The sequence below is a fragment of the Drosophila suzukii genome, unplaced genomic scaffold (genome assembly GCF_043229965.1).
Source record: "Drosophila suzukii unplaced genomic scaffold, CBGP_Dsuzu_IsoJpt1.0 scf_9, whole genome shotgun sequence".
NCBI lineage: Eukaryota > Metazoa > Arthropoda > Insecta > Diptera > Drosophilidae > Drosophila > Drosophila suzukii.
Window position 1 is genome coordinate 320413 of NW_027255941.1, and position 20963 is coordinate 341375.

A 20963-nucleotide genomic window follows, 5' to 3' on the forward strand; every position below is an offset into this window, starting at 1 on the left:
GTTGCTGTTGCCAAACGGAGAAAAGAGAGTCTCGAACTTGCCGAGAAGTTCACCACTGCGACTGCGTGGTAAGAAAATGGTGAGATCGTAAGGGCCAATTGCAGGAGAACCAAAAAATTTGAAGGAACTCAGGGGGATTTGACACGCGAACATCGGAGCCGGATAGACCTACTTAGGAAGACGAGATAAGTCGCAATTAGGCAGACCACGCGGTTTTTGTAGTCGGTAAGCGAAACGGTATAGTCGTGCAGGATTTTTACTGGTGCAAAAAGAAACGCGATTAGAACAAAAAAACTGTAGACGGAGATTTGTGAAGTTGTGTGAACGAGACGAGAAGGCGAGAGAAGCCAACGGTGAATAAACACAAATTTAATGAATTATAATTTTGACAAGGAGTGTGTATTCCTTTTCCTTGACTTTCGACCCGTCTCCATCAAGCCCGTCGAGCAAATAAATAAATTATAACGGATGATAATAACCCTAACTCGAGAATCGATCAAACGTAACGGAACCGTAACTCCTACGCGTAATTAACTAACATATCGGCCGTTAATAGAGTTATATCCCAGTTATCAATAAAACCCTGGGTCCACCCGAGTTTTATCGTAATTGGTAATAAAACCCTGGGTCCGCCCGAGTTTTATCGTAATTAGTAATAAAACCCCGGTTCCGCCCGAGTTTTATTGTAGTTAGTAGTAGCGAAACCCTTGGTCTGCCAGAGTTTCATAATAGTTATTAATAAAACCCTGGGGCCGGCCGAGTTTTATCGTACTTATTAGAAACGAAACCCTGGGTCCGCCCGAGTTTTCTACGATAGCTGTTTACCAAGTCCAGGGTCTGCCCGAACTCGGTAAACGGTCTTAGGTCTAGTCACGTACCTTTTGGTTCTATTTCCTCTCCTAATTATAAAGACCACGCCCCAAAACTCACTCGATTAATACATATCGTCCACTGTAAGTTTATAAATATTTTGTGGAGGCCCTAGGCAAAAAAAAACATCAAGCGGACTAAAGACCCGTAAATTGGGAGGCTGGCTAAAGTAGTTAAGGAGCAAGAACTTTGATCAAGAACGGATTTTCGACGAGAAACATAAAAGGACCACACCGGATATTACGCAATGGCAGAAAACGAACAAGGAAAGAAAACTACTTTTGGTTCGCCAGACAGTCGCATAGGGACTCGCTGGATCTCATCATTCGCACAGGAATTCGGATTCGACGGCACAGGCAAGGTGGACGAGATGAGAAGGCGTTTTGCAGAAATCGTCAAAGCAGGTGAGCTCTCTCCATCCCAGGGTGCCCGATTGGCCCGATTAGAAACCGGATTCGCGAATGTGGGAGCAAACGACGACGTGAAAAGGGTAGAAGAAGCCGACCTAGACCCCAGGTCAATCCAATTACAGGTACCAGGATTTTTCACCCCTAGAGGCGGGAGCCCTGTCGACCGCAAACGAGCAGTTGCTACGGAGGGAGCCACCGGCCGTAATAATACCAAAAGTAATCTTACACAGGAGAACGAAATGGGTTGGGGAGGGCCACAGCGCACGGTGACATAGCAGAACAAGTCCGAAAATGGGGTCTCAAATTCAATGGCCATACCGACCCGTTAGGGTTCCTAGATGAACTGGAGGAGAGGGCTACATCGTACGCCCTTCCCTTAGCCAACTACCAAGAGTTATGACAGAAACTCTTACAGACAGGGCCTCCCGGTGGTTTAGGACCAGCCAACTGCAGGGAGCCACTTGGCCAGTATTCCGGCGGGAGTTCTTAGACTTTTTCTTACCCCCACATTATTTCCGACGATTAGAAGACGACATCAGAGCTCGTTACCAACGTGAGGGAGAGGGCTTTAAGGATTATAGTATCGGAATCCGAACGCTGATGCGACACGCAGGGTACGATCAGATGAAGGAGTTAGATAGGATTTACGAGAACTGCCTTCCCACATACCAGATGTATTGAAAACGTGGCGACTTTGAGACCTTAGGCCAGCTTTTACAGTTCGTAGTCGAGTTCGAGAGTATACAACATCGCGACCGTATACAATTACAGTCCCAAGAACGCTCGTACCGGAGTCTCGGCCAAGCTCACGGGAACACCCGAGAGTCTCCGAGGTCATAGATGCCGGCGAACCCCGTCCAGGTTCGCAACTCTTTCCGAGGAAGCACGCAAACCCCCTCAAAACCTCGTCCCAACATCATGCCACGGGAAGAAATCTCGAATAGGATGATGAATCAGGAGGCGCTACAAACACCTCCCGAAAGTCGGAGTTTTTTTAACTGTGGCGCAGAGGGTCACTTTGCGAGGGAGTGTCGGAGCCCCCGACGGTTGGTTTGTTGGCATTGTAGAAGAGAAGGGATCAGGACTATTGATTGATGTAGACGTCCCGAGTCGGGAAACGAACAACGTCCTCGACCAACCCGGGAGCAGTTGGGAACGAGAGTACCCGAGAACTGGGAATAGGCGCACCCCTGCGCGTAGAAGACGGGAAGATTGTAGCGCAAGTATTTGTCGCCGACATTTCTGTGTTAGCCACTGTCGACAGCGGGGCTACGAGAAATTTCATCAACGAAACACTCCTCAGACAGCTGAAAGCATCAGTGCCAGTGAGAGAGGTGTACACCGGCATACGCTTGGCAGACCGGACCAGCGTCAGTATCACAGGAATGGTGGTCACCAACATCGACCTCGGAGTAGTAGATTTAGCGCTATTGGTAATGAACTCTATGCTAGATATAGAAATATTAGGACTTGACTTTCTTCGACTTTGACTACGCGATCGGCACTACAATACGATGTGGACGGGCTCGACTACATCTTCGTGAGGCGGGACCGAAAACCACCCGCACCAACGAGAACCACCACGCAGGGAACCGGCCGGTCATGGCTAATTTACAGGGGCTCGGGGCAGAGGTTACCCAAGAGGGATCTACCGCCGACATGGAAGACGTACGCAAGGCGAATTTGGAGGTAACAGAAGTCGGAGAGAAGACCGAGGAGCATTCGGAAAACGAACTGGAGGAAGGGGAGAGGACACAAGAGAAAAACCAGGGAGCACAGGAATACCAGGAAGAAGAAGCCACGCCTCCTCGGCGAGAAGGGGAATGGTCAGTAGCGGACCATGTACACATAAATCGATTCCTCCAACAAGAGCTGAAAGAATTCGAGGTGATGTCAGGGGTATCACACATCGCACAACACACGATCACAATGCGAGATGATCGCCCGGTGAAACAACGATTCTACCCAAAGAATCCAGCGATGCAACGAGTTATTGACGACCAGGTGAACGAATTGTTAGCCGCAGGACAGATAGAACCTTCCAAAAGCCCATATAGTACACCCATCGTCCTAGTACGTAAAAAGAATGACGAGTGTCGGATGTGTGTCGACTTCCGACAATTAAACGCGAGGTCAATACCAGACGCGTATCCAACACCTCGTTTTAATTATATCTTAGAGAGACTCCGCCAGGCCCGAGTCTTGTCGACATAAGACCTAAAAAGTGGCTACTTGCAAATACCCATGGCATCAGACATTAAACAGTATACTGCATTCACAGTCCCGGGGCGGGGTCTCTTCCAGTGGCGTGTCACGCCATTCTGGTTACACTCCGAAGCCACGACGTTCCAACGCGCCCTAGATAGTGTCATCGGGCCCGAACTAGATCCGTTCGCGCTTGCGTGTTTGGATGACATCGTTGTAATTGGGAGAGACTGAGCAGAACATACACGAAACCTACGAGAGGTATTTCAGAGACTCAGGGCTGCTAACCTACGCATTAATAAGGAGAAATTTTCATTTTTTAAAAGAAAACTCAAGTACCTGGGCCACATGGTAAGCGAGGATGGTATTCGTACAGACCCCGATAAAATAGCAGCAGTAAGGGAGTTCCGACCACCTTCCTCTGGATGGCATCGTGGTACCGTAGATTCGTACCTAACTTTGCGACGATCGTTCAGCCGATGACCAAGCTCCTAAGGAAGAGCGTTAAGTGGCGCTGAGATACCGAAGAATAGGCTGCCTTCGACACACTTAAAGAACGTCTCACGAGCGCCCCCACCATGGCCTGCCTTAACTTTGACGAACGATTTACGGTCCAGACGGAGGCGAGTGACGTCGGATTGGGAGCAATATTGACTCAGGAGATGGATGGAGCGGAAAGAGTAATCGCCTACATCAGCCGCCGGCTAAAGAAAGCTGAAGAAAATTATACCACGACCGAAAAGGAGTGTTTGGCGATCGTATAGGAGCGTGCAAGCCGCACCGTCAAAACCATGATCGCGCAACTCATCGAGGGTGAACAGGCAAGTTGGGACAACCTTCTACCAGAGATAACACTGGCAGTCAACTCTAGTATCTCAGATACTACAAACTTCAGCCCCATTTTCCTGATACAAGGCCGCGAACCAAGGATGCCCAAGGCGCTATACGAAGAGAAGACACGAGGCCAAGGAAATATTTGAGGTCGTCAAAATAATGCGGAGCGGGCGAGTGCCGACCAGATGCGCCACTATAACCTGAGAACACGAGAATGGCGCCCCGCCTTGGGTTCTCTCGTGTTAGTAAAACAACACCAACTGTCCAGAGGAGTCGACGGCTTTGCGGCGAAATTGGCGCCGAAATATGACGGCCCGTTCCGGGAACGTAAGAGGAAAGTGGCCAACATTGCAGAGTTGAGAGAATTCCGAGACGATGAAACAGGGGAAGTTGAAGAAGTAACGTAAGGTATCCTTAGATAACATCAAGTATCTTAAGATAGTAACTAGATATAAGTCGTTTATTGGGAGCTGCACCAGTAGGCAGAGAAATTTTACGGTCAGTTATATGAAGTAAGTTATCTACCCACTACAAATACTATGGAATAAGAAGAGTCAGACTCCACTCAACAGTGGACCGGCGAGGATGGCGAGATGGACGACGGTGGATCCGAATCGGAGGAGGAGGGAATATCGACCACACCTTGGCGGGCACGGAAGACAGTGACGAGGAGGCTGCGACGGAAGCAGAAAGGGACAACCCATCGTGCTCGAGTGAGCCGCCAGACGAGACAGCCCGGGAAACCTCACTTGGGTGTACATCCCACAGGGGTGCGTCTCCACGGTACGCGTTTCCCCGGTATGCGTCCCCACGCTACGCGTCTCCCCAATATGCATCACCCCGTTACGCGTCCTCGGAATTCCCGACATTCTGGTACCAGTCGAACCCACGTTTTCCAACTGAGGAATCTCATCCCTCGACGTACAGGGGCTACCAACCTTTTCCCCGCGTTCCAGTTTGAGGCAAACTGCGGCAGCACTCGTGCACCTCCCCTGGCTGCACGAGCAGCATGGAGGGAAGGATACTCCAACGAGAACATCCAGGTGGCCCGGGAACCCACGCCCCCACACCAGACGGAGCACAGGACAGGCGACAAATGACGAACAAGATGCCGCTGAGGGAACTGGAGTCGCACGACGCCGTCGGATACGCCCGCGGAAGTATTGCACCTGGGACTCCCGTCCGAGGAAGACGAGCAAGAGGACGACCAACCGCTCCTACGGCGTAGATACGCTGAGTCGTCCGAGGACGAGTGGGAAGTTTCCCAAGATACTAGCTTCCCGACTCTAAGTCTCCGACGACGGAATTCCGACGCCGCCACAATTATTCCCGATCCCCACGGAGGGGAGAAGGAAATACGATACTTTTGTTATTGTTATTCCTTTTGATTTTTATTAGCTTTAAGAGAAATCAATGGATTAAATAATTAGTATAATAAGCCTAGGCGCAAACAAACATAAATATGTCAGGGGCTGAGACATTTGCTGGTCTCCTTCTTGCATAATGTTGCAGATGCGCAGTGAGTCGCGGTCAACGTCTTCTCCGTTCAGATATCAAAAGCAAAGTGAAGTCGGCTTCCTTCTGCCGGCTTCTTCTGACACACGTCAAAATGACACACGTCATCTAATTGCAAATTCCTTTCTTTTCTCTCTCTCTCATTTGCAATTCCTTTTTGGTCCTTCTCTCTCTCAGAGTCCTTGACCTTGACCATGACCGCGCCACACTCGGCTGAGACGACACTCTCTCTCGTTCTCAATCCACGCTCTCAGCAATTGTGCAAATGACAGGAACCACAAATAACCTAGTGACTAGTTTATTTTATTCTTTATTCTATCTCTTTCTTAACGCTCTACAGTTTCTTTTACATTTTCTTTCTTCTTATACATCTCCGACACGGCCATCCTGACTTTCACACGTCCTCGTGTGCATACTGTAACACTAGGTTGATATCATTCTTGCTTTATTTCTCTTTTCATCTTTTACATCTTTCAACATCATTCTTAGCTTAATAATTAGTCTACACACACAACTTTATAAATTGCGTCATCAAATGTCGGTTTCGCAGGCTATCTCGCTTTCTCACATCGTACAGTGAGTCAAATCAAACTTGTCTCACCAGTCAGCCGCGCCACACACCATGACAGAACACTCCTGGTTCCACACTTGTGCCTTCGGCTTGACCTGGTTCAACTCTCTCAGTAGCTCGTACTCTTCTGCGCAAACCCGACCATTTGGCTATCCTTGTTATCAAACCACAGTTACAGGCTCTTGCCGCCCCAGGCGACGCTTTGCACCTTTAGTGCCACGATCTGCTCAGATCCAAACTGCATCACACAATATCATCCATACCAGGCATGACTATTGTTGATCAAATCTAGCCCCTGTGTTTGATGTCTCACGACGAGTGTCTTTTTCACCACTGTCACTTTCCTCAATAGTCTCATCAGAGATCTGCTCGTCCGGCAGCCTTCTCAAACTCTCGTGCGAATACTTTTAGGTTCGCTTGCTAGTTAACGATTTTAACAGGTATCGATCACCTTCCAACAACTCGGCAACCACAAAAGGTCCTTTGAACTTAGGATCCAATTTGGTCTGATGCCGCTCTTCACTTCTAAGTAAGACATGATCCCCAACCTTGTATTTTACAACTTTGGCCTTATTCTTATCAACTCGATTCTTTTCATATTTCGCATTTATTTCAATATTTTCTTTGGCCTGAGCCCTCGCTTGCTTACAATCTATTTTAGTCTCTTCATTTATTGGCAATAAGCCCATTGGCCTGGCCTCTCTTCCAATCAATATTTCTAATGGGCTATACTTTGTTACCCTGTTCGTTGTGCAATTCATGGCTAACTGTACTTCACTGAGTGCATCCTGCCAGGAACGTTCACCTATCTCTACCGCTGTCAACATACTCTTCATCGTGCTCATGACTCTTTCAACCTGTCCATTGGCCCTACTTGCACCTGTTGCTATCAAATGTAACTCTATTTTATGCATTGAACAGAACTCACGAAATTTCCCACAAGAGAAACTCCTGCCTTGATCTGCTATGATACGGTTAGGTACCCCAAAAAGTGATATTGTTGATTTTACAGCCTTAATACAGTTTTCTGCATCTAAATGCAAAGTATGATATAGGTGAACAAATTTAGTAAATGCGTCTATTTGTACTATGACATATTCCTTGGTATCATTTTTACCACTCAGCTTTCCACTAATATCAATGTGCACAGTATGCCAAGGTATCTCAACTTTCGGAATTGGATGCAATTCCATTTGAATTTTCCCTGATGGAGGCTTTGCTAGTTTGCATTTGATGCAGTTTTCTACAAATTTTCGTACATACTTGGACATATGCTCGAACCAATACTGCTCATAAACCTTGTCTAACGTTTTCTGCCACCCCAAATGCATGATTGCTTCATGGACGTGATTTACTACAGACCACCTAAAGGCTCTTGGGATTACAGGTAGACAGCGTGTTTTTCCATTTCTCTGAATTTTCCGATACAGAATTCCTGCTCTTAGCTCATACGTCTTTGCTAAACTCTCCAACAACTCTCCATCATTCAAATGGACTATAATTTCCCTTACACACGAATCACGCTGCTGCTCAGCTACAAGCCAGTTGTCTGTCACCTCTGTCAGGTCGATGCGGACTTCGGGTACTCTATTGGTTGTCTCACATTCAATGACAATCGGATTTCTGGATAAAAAGTCCACGTGCGCCATGCGATTTCCCTTGCGGTACTCTACAGTGAAATCAAATGATTGCAAATATGCCCACCAACGGTGAACTCTCGGCGTTAGTTCTATTTTAGCACGACTTGCTTTCAATGAATTACAATCTGTGAATATTACAAACTTTCGACCGTGAAGGTAATGTCGGAAACTTTTTACAGCGTTGTATACTGCCAGAGTTTCTAATTCGTATGAATGGTACCTCGATTCTGGGGGCGATGTACACTTGCTAAAGTATTCGACCACTCTAGGCTTACCGTCTATTTTGTGCATGAGAATGGCACCATAGCCACTTGCACTTGCATCTGTATGCAGCTCTATGGGATATTGTGGATCAAAAATAATTAAAACCGGATCATGTGTTAGTACTGAGATGATCTTCTGCCGTATTTCTTCATGCTCAGCTTTCCAAACGAAACTACTAATTTTGGAAGTCAACTGATATAACGGTTTCATCTGTTCAGAGAACTGTGGGACAAATTTACGGAAGTACGACGCTAATCCTATAAATTGTCGTAATTGTGAAACATTCTTTGGTTGAGATAGTCCAGCCAGAGCTTGTATTTTTCGCGGATTTGGTTCAATACTACCATCCTTGACCAAGTAGCCAAGATATTCTATTTCAGTTTTCAGAAAAGAGCATTTTTTTATATTAAATGAAAATCCTGCTTCCGATAGAGCCTTTAGCACAACTGTCAATCTTTCAAATGCTTCCTCTTTTGACCTTGCTACTATCACTACATCATCAATGTAAACAATTGCATAGGAGTACGCCAGGTCACCCAGTGCTCGCGCTATAGCTCGCTGAAAAATCGAAGAGGCATTCTTCAGCCCAAATGGCATAGATAGAAACTCGTACTGGCCCTCAGGGGTTACAAAAGCAGTTCGCTCTATAGATCCTACATCTATTGGAATCTGATAAAACCCACTAGCCATATCTAAACAAGAGAAGTATTTACCCCCACGCAGTCTGTTTACTTGATCTGATATTAGAGGCAAAGGATATTTGTCAGCCACTGTATTTGCATTTAGCTCTCTATAATCTATGCACAAACGATCACTGCCATCTTTCTTCTTAACTAACAAGATTGGACTCGCGAATGGAGAACTACTTGGACGTATTACATTTGCCGCCAACATTTCTTTGATTTTATCTCTAACTAATTCCTTTTCATCTACGCCAAGTCGATATGGACGTCTCTGCACAGTCTTATTGGCATCTAATAAACGAATTTCTAATTCTCCAGTCGTGACACGTCTGCTCGGTATTCCAACAATAAAATGCTCAGTGTATTGGTCAACAATGTTCTTCAATTTAGACTTATCATTATCACTTAAATCATAATTTTCATCAAATAGCTTATCATAATTTGTAATAGTTTCATCGGATATTGAATTAATTTGTTTACTTTTAAAAATACTAAATTTATCAGCATCCATCGTTATGCCAAAGCCAAGTGCCAAGATTTCACGACCAATCATTATGTCATGTTTCAAATGCTCGTCCATAACTACATTAAACATGATTTCCAAATTAAATTTACAAATTTGTATGGTGGACAGTATTTGTAAATTACAGTGTACAACATTTGTTCCAATTCCTTTTAGAATGACTAAATTATTAAATCTTTTTCCGGCCAGTTTGACTGCTAACTTTTCCTTTATTAAGGAGCACTTGGCACCCGAGTCGAAAAAGAATGGAAAGGCCTCATCAAATTGATATAAAATTCCTTTCTGCTCCAACACTGCACAGACATCTACTCGCTTCTCGTTCATACTGCTACTCGATGCTGCTGTTCCCTTCATACATGCCGATGCAATATGACCGACGATTCCACATTTAAAGCAAGTCACGCCAGTCCTGTCTCGTCCCGCCAGTGGTCTTCCAAACGATTGATTTGGTTTTGATTGTTCTGCCTTCCTTTTACGGCAGTCCAGCATTTTGTGTCCAGAAATTCCACAGTAATGGCACTTCATTGGTGTGTGTGCCTTGAATCTCTTCCTGTCGGGGCCTATCGAAAGATCTGAAGCCAAATGCTCACTTCGCTTGCTGTATGCGTACGCCTTCAACTGCTGCTGTAGTTCATTTCTGTTCGTTATATTGGTGGTGAACAGTAGACGCTGCAGTCTAGTGTCGATTTGTGACGTGTGTGCCAGCACGAAAGAAACAGCTATTTCTTCGATGTCCATCGACTTCCATTTTGTCAAAAGTGACGTCACTAATCGGCTACCGTACGCTGACAAACACTCGCCCGTTTTCGGCCGTCCGTTGAGAATGTTCAATAAGGTGGCGGCCGGCGTCTCAGAATCGTCGTAGCGCTGAACAAACAACTCTTGGAATTGTGGCCAGGTAATACCTGATCTGTGCAAGCCATTGGGAAGCGCTCCCTTCTAGTGCTCCACTCAGCGACATAACCAGCGCACTGCCCTCCAGAGGATGCTCCGTGAGAATCATGTCGGCTGTTTTGCGCCACGCGCTGGCGTCAGCTTCAGCCGCGTCTGGATTAAACTTTGGTAGTCTCAATGATTTTTCACTTGTTGTTGTTGAAGCAGGCTGCTGCATTGTTTTTAATATTTCGATGAATCGTAGATTTTGTGCTTCCAACAGAGATCGCCATTCACTATCACGCTGGGCCTGAGCCGATCCCACTTCTGATGTCAGGGGCTGAGACATTTGCTGGTCTCCTTCTTGCATATTGTTGCAGATGCGCAGTGAGTCGCGGTCAACGTCTTCTCCGTTCAGATATCAAAAGCAAAGTGAAGTCGGCTTCCTTCTGCCGGCTTCTTCTGACACACGTCAAAATGACACACGTCATCTAATTGCAAATTCCTTTCTTTTCTCTCTCTCTCATTTGCAATTCCTTTTTGGTCCTTCTCTCTCTCAGAGTCCTTGACCTTGACCATGACCGCGCCACACTCGGCTGAGACGACACTCTCTCTCGTTCTCAATCCACGCTCTCAGCAATTGTGCAAATGACAGGAACCACAAATAACCTAGTGACTAGTTTATTTTATTCTTTATTCTATCTCTTTCTTAACGCTCTACAGTTTCTTTTACATTTTCTTTCTTCTTATACATCTCCGACAAATATATTATTCGATAAGTAGAAGGGAGAGAGGAGAGCGGGGAAGAGAGGCGAGGCCGGGAACAACTCCTACGCAGTTGCCTAAGAATTTCACCCCCAAAGGAGCGCGAGAGAGCAGTAAGCCGAACGACCTAAACGGAACGCAAAGCCCACCTCAGCGAATGCGCGGTCGACGACAACGGAGAGCGAGAGGGAATATCGAAAAGCGAGCTTGGCAGAGCAGAGGAGTTGCTGTTCCCAAACGGAGAAAAGGGAGTCTCGAACTTGGTGAGATCGGAAAGCCCATGGGCAGGAGAACGAAAAAATTTGAAGGAACTCAGGGGGATTTGACACGCGAACATCGGAACCGGATAGACCTACTTAGGAAGGCGAGATAAGTCGCAATAAGGCAGACCACGCGGTTTTTGTAGTCGGTAAGCGAAACGGAATAGTCGTGCAGGATTTTTACTGGTGCAAAAAGAAACGCGATTAGAACAAAAAACTGTAAACTTTGTGAAGTTGTGTGAACGAGACGAGAAGGCGAGAGAAGCCAACGGTGAATAAAGACAAATTTAATGAATTAGAATTTTGACAACGAGTGTGTACTTTTCCATGACTTTCGACCAGTCTCTATCAAGCCCGCCGAATAAATATATTAATTATAACGAATGATAATAACCTTAACCCGAGAATCGATCGAACGTAACGGAACCGTAACCCCTGCACGTAATTAACAAACATATCGGCCGTTAATAGAGTTATATCCTAGTTATCAATAAAACCTTGGGTCCGCCCGAGTTTTATCGTAATTTGTAATAAAACCCTGGGTCCGCCCGAGTTAAATCGTAATCGGTAATGAAACCCCGGGTCCGCCCGAGTTTTATCGTAGCTAGTAGTAGCGAAACCCTGGGTCTGCCCGAGTTTCATCGTAGTTATTAATAAAACCCTGGGTCCGCCCGAGTTTTGTCGTAGTTATTAGAAATGAAACCCTGGGTCCGCCCGAGATTTCTACGAAAGCTGTTTGCCAAGTCCAGGGTCTGCCCGAACTCGGTAACCGGTCTTAGGTCTAGTCACGTACCTTTTGGTTCGATTTTCTCTCCTAATTATAAAGACCACGCCTCAAAACTCACTCGATTAACCCACATGGTCCACTGTAAATTTATAAATATTTTGTGGAGGCCCTAGCCAACCCCTGAGCATATCCTGGCTGGGAAAACATCCTTACAATCTGTGGATTAAATGGTTCAATATCAGAAACTCTTTTCTCATCAAAGCCACCGGACTTGCCCAATGCTTTGGCAAAGGTCCAGGAATTGGAATCAAACAATGTCCGTGCTCAATTTGCAAATAGGTATTACGGTTTTAAAAATGAAAATAAAAATGTTATGTCGCCATCCCTCAGTAATCGATTAATCGAGAAAACCAGGGATGCAAACTGCGACAAGGGTTTCCAGTGATGGGCAACGTGAAAATTTGGAGTCAGCTCGGGGGCGAATTCAAATTCAAACCGGTTATAGGGACATTGACCCAGAATGTAGAGAACAGAGGTCCGTAATCTGCATGGGTTGGCGGAAGGAAAATGGCCGACACTAGGTCAGTTCAGATTTGGTGTCGGCGGCGCGCAGTCGTTGAATTAGCTATCTCCTTACGCGGTCGTGGTGTTCAAGTGGCCATCAGCGCCTAGATAAGTTCAGCCAAAATTTCGAACGCAGTACCGACAAATAAAAAGGAGTGATCCCGCCCGTGCAAAGTCCAATAGGAATCCCATTTCAAACCAGCCGAGAAGAGACGAAAAAGATATTGGCCAAGTTCCATTAATTAGGGCCTGGACAAGTTTTTTCTTGGAGCAACCCCGGTTCTCGGCCGAAGGTTACGTAATCGGCGGGACCGGTGCCTCCAGCCGCTAGATACCTGGAGGAACCCGTCGTGCCTGCTAGATGTCATCCGCGCGCGTGGAGAATTTACTCCAGGAGGGGGCATAATCCTCTCCAGAATTCGGTGGAGGACTCGATCGCGCGTAACAGCACGTGGAGTTACGTCACCAACCGGAGCTGGAAGAGATTGGCGGCTTAACGAAATGATTCTTTTATCTTTATGTTGTGTTGCCCATTAATTTATTTATTTATTCAATTATTTATATTCTTTTCGTATAATATTTGTTGGGGGAGGGGATTTTATATTACTCTTTAAAATTAATCTATATATTGCACATAGATACTACCCATTTGGCACGATTATTTATTTATTTATATCACAAATTTAAAACTGTTTATTTATTGCCGGCGAGTGTTTTTTCATATTTGTATCTAATAGTTATTTAACACTTATCGCTCCTTCTGGGCGAGGCTTACTATATAAAACATCAAAGCCAATAATCACAAAAATACAAGCACTTGTTAATCCCCCGGAAATCCTCTCCAGCGACCGTGTCGAATAGGTTCGCGTGTTATCATCGGGTCTGGGATCCACTTAAGAGAGCTCTTTTAGGTAGGGGCCGAAACAAAGAAAACAGACCAGTCTATCCGTCTACGTAAATCCCTTTGTGTGATTGTTGCACCCGGCGGGCGGGTGTCCTGTAAATAATTTAAGTGAAGTGAGTTTGCCCCCAAAAGCCCACAATAAATCTGATGGCGTCCTGTGACCTAGAAAGGAACAAGTGGGGGAATTAGTTTTGCGATAATCACGTGTTTTGTTAGTTTTATAGTTTTGCAGATTACGTCAATGTTTTGGTCCAGCCATAAGACAGCTGTTGCAGCGTGAAGTGTTGTGAAGTACAAACATCTTTTTGTTTATTGTTGCGTGTGTGTGGGCAGGGTTGGAGTACCCACACCCCAAGTGCTCTAGAGCTAGCCGGCGCTGCCCACTCGCGGACACAAGTTGTCCTATTTTGGGACATAACAAAAATCAGGGAAATAACTTAAGTGTAATCCAATAAACTCAAAACGAAATAATAATACTAAGGGAACAGAAAATAATTGGAATTATAACCAAAATAATAATTGGCCACAGAATACGAATCTTTGGCAAATCTGTAATCAGAATTCCAATCAAAAACTACAAACTGTCGAGCCAATGGACGTTGATCCATCGCTCCAAATTCAAAATAAGCCTAGTAATAATTGGCAGACAAATACTAATTGAGGAAGATATAATAACAATTATTATCAAAACAATAATCGTTCAAACTATTATCGTAAAAACCAAGCCAGGGAGAAAACTCAAGCTCAAAAAGGAGAACCAGAAGGAACTGTTAATCAGCTTGCTAATAAGGTAACAATATTAAATAACATCAATGAAGATCATTTTTTAGATCAGACCCCTACAGGGGGTAAAAAAGAGCAAAATATTCTAATAGGCACGGGAGCCACTCCCTTAAGAAGGGAATTTTTGAGAGTAAAAATTAATTTTCAGTTTACAAAAAAGTATCCACAGTTCATGGGTATTCAACAATTAAATATTATCACTATATAAATATATATGAAATAGAAGGATTGGATCTGACCAGTTAATTGGATTTCATTTATTAAGAGAAATCGGAGCTATAATAAATATAGAAAAGGGAGTGTTGGATTATAAAGGTAAGACAGAAAAGTTAATATATTATGATAGTGAGGAAAAAAACGATAGAAGTTTAATCGAAGACAATAATACACTTCCATTAAAAGAATTTATTTTAAAAAAAATATTTTGATTGTAAAAATTACGAAAACACAGATTCTATATTTGTGGAAAGTAGCGAGAAAAGTTTGGGATCAATAAATCCTGAACACGCCGACGTAGAAACATCCGTCAATAATAAATTATCAAGTTTGGAATCAAAAAATCCTGAGCTCGCCGACGATGAAATTTCCGCCAGCAAAAAATTAAATAGTTTGGGATCAATAAATCCTGAGCACGCCGACGATGAAATTTCCGTCAACAAAAAAGTTAACTGTTTAGTTCAAAAAATCCTAAACACACCGACGTCGATTCATCCGTCAACAAAAAACTAAAAAATATTGGAACTAAAAAGTCCAAGCGAAACAGAATGAACCATATTAATATGTCGAGTACCAATCGAATAGAAGTATTGGAGAAGAAAATAATTGATTTAATCGAAGAAGAAGATTCAAAACTAAATTTACAAATTCCATTTCGAACCGACACCGAAAGTGATAGGGCATTTAAAGTAAACAATATCCTTATGCTTTATCAGTTTCAGACTTCGTTAATACTGAAATCAATAGAATGCTTAAGGAAAATATTATAGGACCAAGTAGAAGCCCTTATAATTCACCACTTGTGGTACCCAAGAAAGGACAATGAAGATGGCAGTCCCAAACATAGACTAGTGAAAGATTACAAAAATCTTAACGAAAACACCATATGCAAGACCCGTCTGTAATATTAGCTAATTTAGGAAAGGCTAAATACTTCTCAACAATTGATTTAGAATCTGGATTCCACCAAATTTTAATGAAAGATTCAGATATTGAAAAAACAGCATTTTCTTTTAATATCGGAAAATTTGAATTTTTACGAATGCCTTTTCGGTTAACAAGCACACCCAGAATTTTTCAAAGAGCTATGGATGATATCCTAAGGGAACAAGTAGGAAAATCTTGCCATGTCTATATGGATGATATTATTATTTTTTCAAACACTATTAAACAACATTATGCTGATTTAAATAAAATAATTAATATTTTACAAAGAGTAAATATGAAAATTTCACTCGAAAAATGTAAATTCTTTAAATTGGAAACCGAATTTTTTAGTATAATCATAAAGTAATTAAAACGGATCCCGGACAAATTGCCACAATTACAAAATATCCGATTTCACGCAATATTAGAGAACTCCGAAGTTTTCTAGGCCTAACAGGGTATTACAGAAAATTTGTCCGTAACTATGCAAAAATTGCTAAGCCATTAACAAAATATCTAGGTGGGGAAAATGGAAATGTTTCTAAAAGAATGTCTACAAAAATTTCAAAACAGCTTGACGAATCAGTCTTACAAGCTTTTAACCATCTAAAACATAATCTAATAGCACAAGTTGAATTAGTTCAGCCAGATTATAGTAAGAAATTCGCTTTAACAACAGACGCATCAGACGTAGCTACCGGGGCAGTACTAACGCAAGATAATAAACCAATTACGTTTATTTCTAAAACATTAAACAAGACGGAACAACTTTATGCCACAAATAAAAAAGAATTGTTAGCCGTAGTATGGGCTTTTAAAAATCTCCGAAATTATTTATATAGAGTAATTGGCATAGAAATACAAACGGACCATCAATCCTTATCGTTTAAAATTTCGGATAAAAATACAAACGTAGAAATGAAAAGATGGTATTCTTTCTTTGAAAGTGTTCGTACCCAAAGGTACTCAACATGACCACACCCAACAAATCAAGCAGTAGCCAAGTTGGGAACAGTACCAGGCGCTCAGTAGCACCCACTGCATATGAGAATTGCTGATCAGCATATTATATGTCTCACTAACTCACCGTCTCATATAAACATGTAGTATATAAACATGTTCCAAATGAAGAATAAAACAGTTATCAACACATCTCATAACTCCGCGGTTCTACTTCCTACCTCTGGGAACAGGGCTCGTAATACACTATCTCCACAAGCAGCTAACCTACGTTAGCTCAACCTCAGCGCAGTTCCGCATCGCCTTTGGTCCGGCATCACAGTAACCTTCGTTACCATTGCCGCGACGCGATCGTCCTGCCAGCAAAGCGTCCCCGTGCCAGCGACAAGTGCTCATTACCCCCTTGTCCCGCGGTGTGACCCGGAAGTGTCTACTTCGGTTAGGCACAAACATTGGTGACCCCGACGTGATCCTTTAACAACAAAGGATCACACTCAAGCAACCCCCTTCCCACTAAAGGACTCACAGCTTTATCCAGCTTCACAGGATACGCTTCTTCTTCCAGCGTCACAAGAACTTCAGCTTCATCCAGCTTCACAGGATACGCTTCTTCTTCCAGCGTCACAGGAACTTCAGCTTCATCCAGCTTCACAGGATTCGCTTCTTCTTCCAGCATCACAGGAACTTCAGCTTCATCAAGCTTCACAGGATACGCTTCTTCTTCCAGCGTCACAGGAACGTCAGCTTCATCCAGCTTCACAGGATACTCAGCTTCATCCAGCTTTACAGGATACTCAGCTTCATCCAGCTTCACAAGATTCTTTGTTTCCAACACACACAATATGTCTACTTCATTCATTGAGGAAACAAGTCACACAAGATTTGATTTACACAATCGATTACTAGACACCCAAAACGAGCTGCAAGGGAAAATCCAACAGCTCATTAAGAATTATGGCAAGGATTCTGCCGACCGACGCCACCGAGACGGCTATTGTTCCGGAAAGCTAAATCAGTTAAACGATCTCTGGCAGCAGTTGTGCGACCTAGATGAAGAAGTCCAGCAAGCAGCATTACCCACTGGAAGTGAGTACACTTCACGATTAGTAGCACTTAAGGAGCTGGTCGAAAAATATCAGAATATCTTTCTGGACAACAAAGGCCCCGAGACGAACGTCGGCCAACATCAAGATCACAACAAGAGATCAAGTCAAAGGAGATTCCGCAATTGACACGGTGATCCGACAGTTGCAGAGAAGATGCAACGAATTGGAGTCATCATTAACATTAGCCTCGAACGCCCCAACCGTCACCCCAGCCCTACAAAGGCACCTTGATCTCCATTGGGACAGCACACCTGAGGCCGCAGCCCTGGCAGAAGCAGAGCTAGCTCAATTCCACACATTATACGAGGAATACGAAATGAACCTGCTTCGGGAAAACGACGCGCCAATGAGCCTAAACTTGGCACTTCCGCCAATTAGCATTCCGGAGTTCAACGGCGAGTATCTAGACTGGCCCCTGTTCCATGATCTCTTTGTGGAATTTGTACATAATAAACCATATTCGGCCAGTCAAAAGCTACATATTCTACAGAGTTCGCTTCGTGGTGAAGCGAGAAACGTCTTGACAGACACAGCCTTCTCACAGGGTGGCTATGACGACACCTGGTTGCGTTTGAAGGCCAGGTACCAGAACGGAAAAATACTAGTATTCGCCGCCATAGCAAAAATGGTTGACTATAAGCCTATAGACGGCTGTTCGCGCCAACTAAGGGCCTTACATGACATTATCAAAAACTCAATGAGTACTCTTAAAAACCTCGATGTGAGCACAAAATCCTGGGATCCACTCCTGTGTTTTATTATCAGAAGAAAACTAGACCAGCAGTCTCTACCTGCTCTGGAAAATTCAGCGGATGCACCAACGGAAATTCCAACGTTAAGGAGTGTACTGACGTTTATTGAACGGCGCGCTTGCATGCTGGAGACGATAAGCGCTCAACCTACAGCAACATTACGCCATCAGTCAGTTCACAACGAAGAGAGCTGTAAGATTTGTCACCTAGGACCACATAATCTTAGAGCATGTAGCCGTTTCCAGGAAATGGACCCCAAAACACGGCGCCAAGCCATTATTCAAATCGGAGCATGCACAAATTGTTTGTCTACAGCTCATATGGTTGAAAACTGTGGATCACCGACCAATTGTCTAGTCTGCCAGCAACGGCATCATTCACTGTTACACAAAGGACCAACTAGCAATCCAGTAACCATTGCAGGCTACGACGACGTAGGGGGATATACTCTGCTCGCGACCGCCAAGGTATCATTACAAGGACCAAACGGTCAATTACAAACATGTCGCGCTGTAATAGATGGTGGATCACAGGTGAATCTTATCTCAAGGAGAATGGCAGATCTGCTATCTCTTAAGGAAAGGTCACCGATTGAAATATCTGGAATCGGATGAAAAGTATCAACAGCAATTAGATCAACACTAAAGCTCTCATCAGTTACATCAGGGTTTGAAACACTAATACAGGTATTTATTATTCCAACAGTCATTACAGACCAACCGTCAGTACCGATTGATACCGATCTTAATATTCCCGAGGGACTGCCGTTAGCAGATCCTGACTTTCGGCAACCTGGACCCATTGATCTAAACTTAGGGGTTGAGGTGTATTCTCGTGTAATAACCGGTGAACTTCTTGAACTAGGATTTAATAAACCTTTGGCACAAGGCACTAGGCTTGGTTATGTACTCACAGGTTATCTTAATAAAGAAACCTCATCTGATACGGAAATCAACCCTATTCTGGTAGAAGGCAGAGGTGATTTTGCAGGACCGAACGCTGCTTATGAGCCAACAAAAGATACAAATCCGATGAATATAGAACCGACTTCTCATCAATTTAAAACCTACAAGAAGGCTGACTTTGGTTCAACATTTCTAAACTTAACCAAGGAATATCTTAGTTTTGTTGCAGAATGTCCACATACCATAGACGTGCCAAATGATCAAGTTCTACGAGGGCACAATTTCAGTCCCCACGGTAACGTCAATTTTATCGCAAAGGGGAGTGTTAAGCAGCATCAAGAAGATGTGAAGGACCTGAATCACAAACATGAACCTCAGTTGAAGGAACTATCCACCTTGGTCAATGATTTGTTAGGTGCTGCCTATACAATTCGGTCAAGGGCTGACCGACATCACGACTTAATTGAGGGTACCCCTCAATGGGGGGGGAGAATGTTCGTACCCAAAGGTACTTAACATGACCACACCCAACAAATCAAGCAGTAGCCAAGTTGGGAACAGTACCAGGCGCTCAGTAGAACCCACTGCATATGAGAATTGCTGATCAGCATATTATATGTCTCACTAACTCACCGTCTCATATAAACATGTAGTATATAAACATGTTCCAAATGAAGAATAAAACAGTTATCAACACATCTCATAACTCCGCGGTTCTACTTCCTACCTCTGGGAACAGGGCTCGTAATACACTATCTCCACAAGCAGCTAACCTACGTTAGCTCAACCTCAGCGCATTTCCGCATCGCCTGTGGTTCGGCATCACAGTAACCTTCGTTACCATTGCCGCGACGCGATCGTCCTGCCAGCAAAGCGTCCCCGTGCCATTACCCCCTTGTCCCGCGGTGTGACCCGGAAGTGTCTACTTCGGTTAGGCACAAACAGAAAGTTTTACCCCGAAAAAAATATACTAGCCCGAAACAACAAATGTTGTAGCCGATGCATTATCACGGATACAGATAAATAATATTACAAACAGCGATATAGACGTTTCTGATCAGTCAAACTCAGATCAAGACACACAGCATTCTGCTGAAAGTAGTTTTGAAAATGTAATACAACAATTGTTATTAACAACGGGGAGGTATACAATACATGAGTCACTGGAAATTTTTGGCAAGATGACACACATAATCGAATATGATACAGTTGAGAACTTAGTAACCATATTAAGAGAGTATCATCCACCTAACATAACGGTTGGAATTCATTGTAGTTTAGAAGATTAATATCATATTCAAGAATCTTTAAAAAATAACTTTACTAATAAACTTCTCTTTACGTGAATATTTCTACAAGACGCAGAAAACGTCGAAGATAGAGCTATAATAATAGAGGAATCACACAAAAGAGCTCATAGGGGACTAGACGAAAATTATAAACAAATCAGTAGACTGTATTATTGGCCCAATCTATATACAAAACTAAAAGAATACATAAAAAATTGAAAAATTGCCAATAAGAACAAATAAAACCCTATTCAAATTCCAATTGTACATGCCCCAATACCGACTAAAGTAGGAGAAAATTTACACATTGACATATACTATGCTCAAAGTTTAACTTTTATAACTTGTATTGATGCGGTCTATAAATTCCTAGTAGTTAAAGAAATTCAAAATAAATTAAATATCAAAAATAAAGTA

General features: G+C 43.6%; 1 protein-coding gene across 1 annotated transcript; it reads right to left on the reverse strand.

Moving 5' to 3' along the window:
- Positions 1 to 13231: 13231 nt before the first annotated feature.
- Positions 13232 to 20687, reverse strand: LOC139355119 (uncharacterized). The gene is made up of 2 exons (XM_070999446.1): positions 13846 to 20687; positions 13232 to 13770 (listed from the first exon to the last, which is right to left on the reverse strand). The coding sequence occupies exon 1, from the start codon at positions 17351 to 17353 to the stop codon at positions 16934 to 16936; it is 420 nt and encodes a 139-aa protein (XP_070855547.1). The 5' UTR covers positions 17354 to 20687; the 3' UTR covers positions 13232 to 13770; positions 13846 to 16933.
- Positions 20688 to 20963: the final 276 nt, after the last annotated feature.

What these genes read in the sequence shown, in the direction of transcription:
- LOC139355119 (XM_070999446.1), bottom strand. Translation starts at nt 17,353, where the DNA reads ATGAATGAAGTAGACATATTGTGTGTGTTGGAAACAAAGAATCTTGTG.